Source organism: Penaeus monodon, chromosome 37 (assembly GCF_015228065.2).
Source record: "Penaeus monodon isolate SGIC_2016 chromosome 37, NSTDA_Pmon_1, whole genome shotgun sequence".
Taxonomy (NCBI): domain Eukaryota; kingdom Metazoa; phylum Arthropoda; class Malacostraca; order Decapoda; family Penaeidae; genus Penaeus; species Penaeus monodon.
The window spans coordinates 7787823-7790916 of record NC_051422.1 but is presented as its reverse complement, the minus strand read 5'-3'; the positions used below and the strand labels follow the sequence as shown (position 1 = coordinate 7790916).

The window sequence follows — 3094 nt, the reverse complement described above, 5'->3', positions numbered from 1 at the left end:
TTTATTACTCTTATCTTTATCCTTCTTTTAGAAATTTCCTCCACGTTTAATCCCATCCATCCTTCCTCCCTTTTTGAACCTCGTCATCTCTCTCTCCCTTGTTAAAAAAAAATCATCCACTTTTATTCCAATTTACCCTTCCTCCCTCTTATTATTATCATATTATCTTTATCTCTTCCCTCTTTATCCTTCTCGCCCCCCCCTCTCCAAAGGCTGACGTGGAAGTCCGACTTGTTGGAGGCCCTGCTGACGAAGGCGGCCGAGTGTCAGCGGGGAGGGTCGAGGTGCGCTACCTGGGCATCTGGGGAACCGTGTGCGATGACGACTTCAGTTTGGAGGAAGGGCATGTAAGGCCGATGCTCTTTTGTTTCTTGTTTGTGTGTTTATTTAGATGTTCGAGTGTTAGTTGTGTGTTTATTTAGATGTTCGAGTGTTAGTTGTTGATCCTTCAGTTTAATTAATTGGCTAATTCTAATGAGGAACGGTGGGCGATGACGACTTCAGTTTGGAGGAAGGACATGTAGGGCCGATGCTATTTTCAGTTTTCAATTTGCATATTGCCTATTAATTATCAATCATTCACTTTAGTTAATTAGCTAGTTTTAACGATGATGGACATGTAAGGCTGATGATATTTTCTATTAGTTTTTATATTTTTTATTTTGATCTAAGCTATTTTCAGTTTTTTTAAATTTAACTGTTAATTTGTTTATTTATTATCTATCTATTTATCTATCTATCTATTTATGGCATGTATGTATGGATGGATGTATGGATGTATATATGTATATTTTATGTATGTATGTATGTATGTATGTATGTATGTATGTATGTATGTATGTATGTATGTGAGTATTTATGTATGAATGCATATCTGTAAGTATGTATATATGTATTTAGTTAGGGCATGTAAGATCTTCAGTGTTTTATTAATTCATTTATCTATTTAATTAGTTAATGACTGATAGGCTGGCAGTGATCATCCTTCGAAATACAACGATATTATTTAGATATATTTCAAATAACCATAAAAAATTGTGTAATTTCCTCTGGCAGTATTAATGTATCGAGTTGCTATATATTGCAAAGACACCTTGTCGCCGCGTGGATATGTAGCACTTAATTTCATCATTTTAATCTACGTCTATGGATTTGATGACTCTAACCTGGGAAATCTTGAAACCACCATTAGCTTCTTTTTACATTCTGTGAAGTGATAATGATAATGAAAAAAATGGTGATGATGACGGTGGTGGTGGTGGTGGTGATGATGATGATGATGATGATGATGATGATGATGATGATGATGATGGTGATGATGATGATGATGGTGATGATGATGATGATGATGATGATGACGATGTTGATGATGATGATGGTGATGGTGGTGATGGTGATGATGATCATTTGATGATGATAATAATATTGATAATGATAGTGATGATAATGATACTAATAGTAACAGCAATAGTAATAATCAAAATGACAACAATGGTGATAATCACCACCGCACCATCACCGTTATCTACTCCAACCCCACCTCCTCCTCCTGCACAACCGTAGGTGATCTGCCGCATGTTGGACTGGGAGGGCGCCGCCTTCGTCTACAAGAACAACTCCTTCGGGCCGGGCGAGGGGCAGGTGTGGCTCGATGACGTCAGGTGCCTCGGGTACGAGTCGTCGGTGGCCGACTGCCAGCACCTCCCTTGGGGGCAGAACAACTGTGACCACACGGAGGACGTCGGGTTGCTGTGTTCGAATACGCCGGCGACGGCGTCCGTAAGGACATTTTTTTGGACTGAGTTGTATAAGAAAAAGAAAATCAACAACAAAATAATACATTATAAATTTAGGATTTTTATTGGGTTACACTAGAAAAAAAGAAACAAACAAACACTCGACATAATAACTTTATATGAGTTGCATTAAAAAAAAAAACACTGGAAACAAATTCAAGAAGCTTTTTTATTGAGCTGTATTAGAATAAAAACACTGTACACAGTAAATTTTAGATTTTTTGAAATTGAGTTGCATTAGAAAAAACAGCTATACACATAATAAACTTAAGATTATTATTTACTGAGTTGTATGAGAAAAAAACACTATATTCAAAATAGATTATTTATATGCTTTATGTTTATTTCATGATTAAGATATGTTGCATGTGTTGGAGTTTTGATATTATGTTTACATGTAGTCCTATGTCTTTCAAGGTTAGGGCATTGAAAGATATAATTGATAATACGCAAATGGAGGGAAGAAAGGAAATGTTACTATGTGATAATAATATACAAGATTGAAAAGTGATGGTAATAATAATGGTCACAATTATAGTGATAAAGACAATAATTGGAATTGGGTGGCTAGCTTTAAAAGCTAACAGATCTAATTAACTTATCTGACAAGAATTTTGATATTCTTGTCTGCCATCCTTTTCCAAATCGCTAACACATTTGAAGATAAAAATATAATTAAAAAACTATATAAAAAATATTCCACCCCTTCTTCTCGTCAAATTGCTCCATCGGTCGAGACAATTTATTCTGACTGTCTCATGATTTCTTTTCTGTTACATAACCTTCCTTAACTCGCTGCAGGTCGGGTCAGGTCTAGTGGATCCGTCAGACAACTCCGTGCCCGACCTACCCTCCCTCCCCCTCACGTGCGGGCGGCGGGAGGTCGAAGACACGCCGACCGCGCCCATGGAGAGGCCGAAGGTGGTCAGCGGTCACACGCCTCCGCCCGGCGCCCACCCTTGGATGGTGAGACTCCTGGCATGAGATAAGTCTTGTTATTTGAAAATATGATGCGTCTGGTTATGTGTGGCATTGCTCAAGTATGAAATCGCTAGGACGTCTGGATAAAGTTTTACTGATGAAATGTTTAGAATTCATGTTGGAATTTTAGAGAAAATGCTTTCTGGTCGAGCTGTGCCTGAAATGATAACTTACATACTGTCCGGACATATTCAGTCGTTTTGCATTCTTCAGCAGAGGGTTCTGATCCCCCGTATAAAATCCCGAAAGACTACCATGAACAAAAGCCGCCGAGGTAACCTTGAATTAACAATTTCTCGCTTCATGTCTAAACGTGA

General features: G+C 38.0%; 1 protein-coding gene across 1 annotated transcript in view; it reads left to right on the top strand.

Annotated features, from left to right (window-relative positions):
- Window positions 1–125: 125 nt before the first annotated feature.
- Window positions 126–3094, top strand: part of LOC119596184 — a gene marked incomplete at its 5' end in the record, with an annotated part of 37525 nt that continues 34556 nt past the window's right edge. The window contains 3 exons of the mRNA XM_037945362.1: window positions 126–347; window positions 1564–1779; window positions 2598–2762. Of these exons, the coding sequence (XP_037801290.1) occupies window positions 126–347; window positions 1564–1779; window positions 2598–2762 (603 nt within the window). The remainder of the gene's footprint in view (window positions 348–1563; window positions 1780–2597; window positions 2763–3094) is intronic.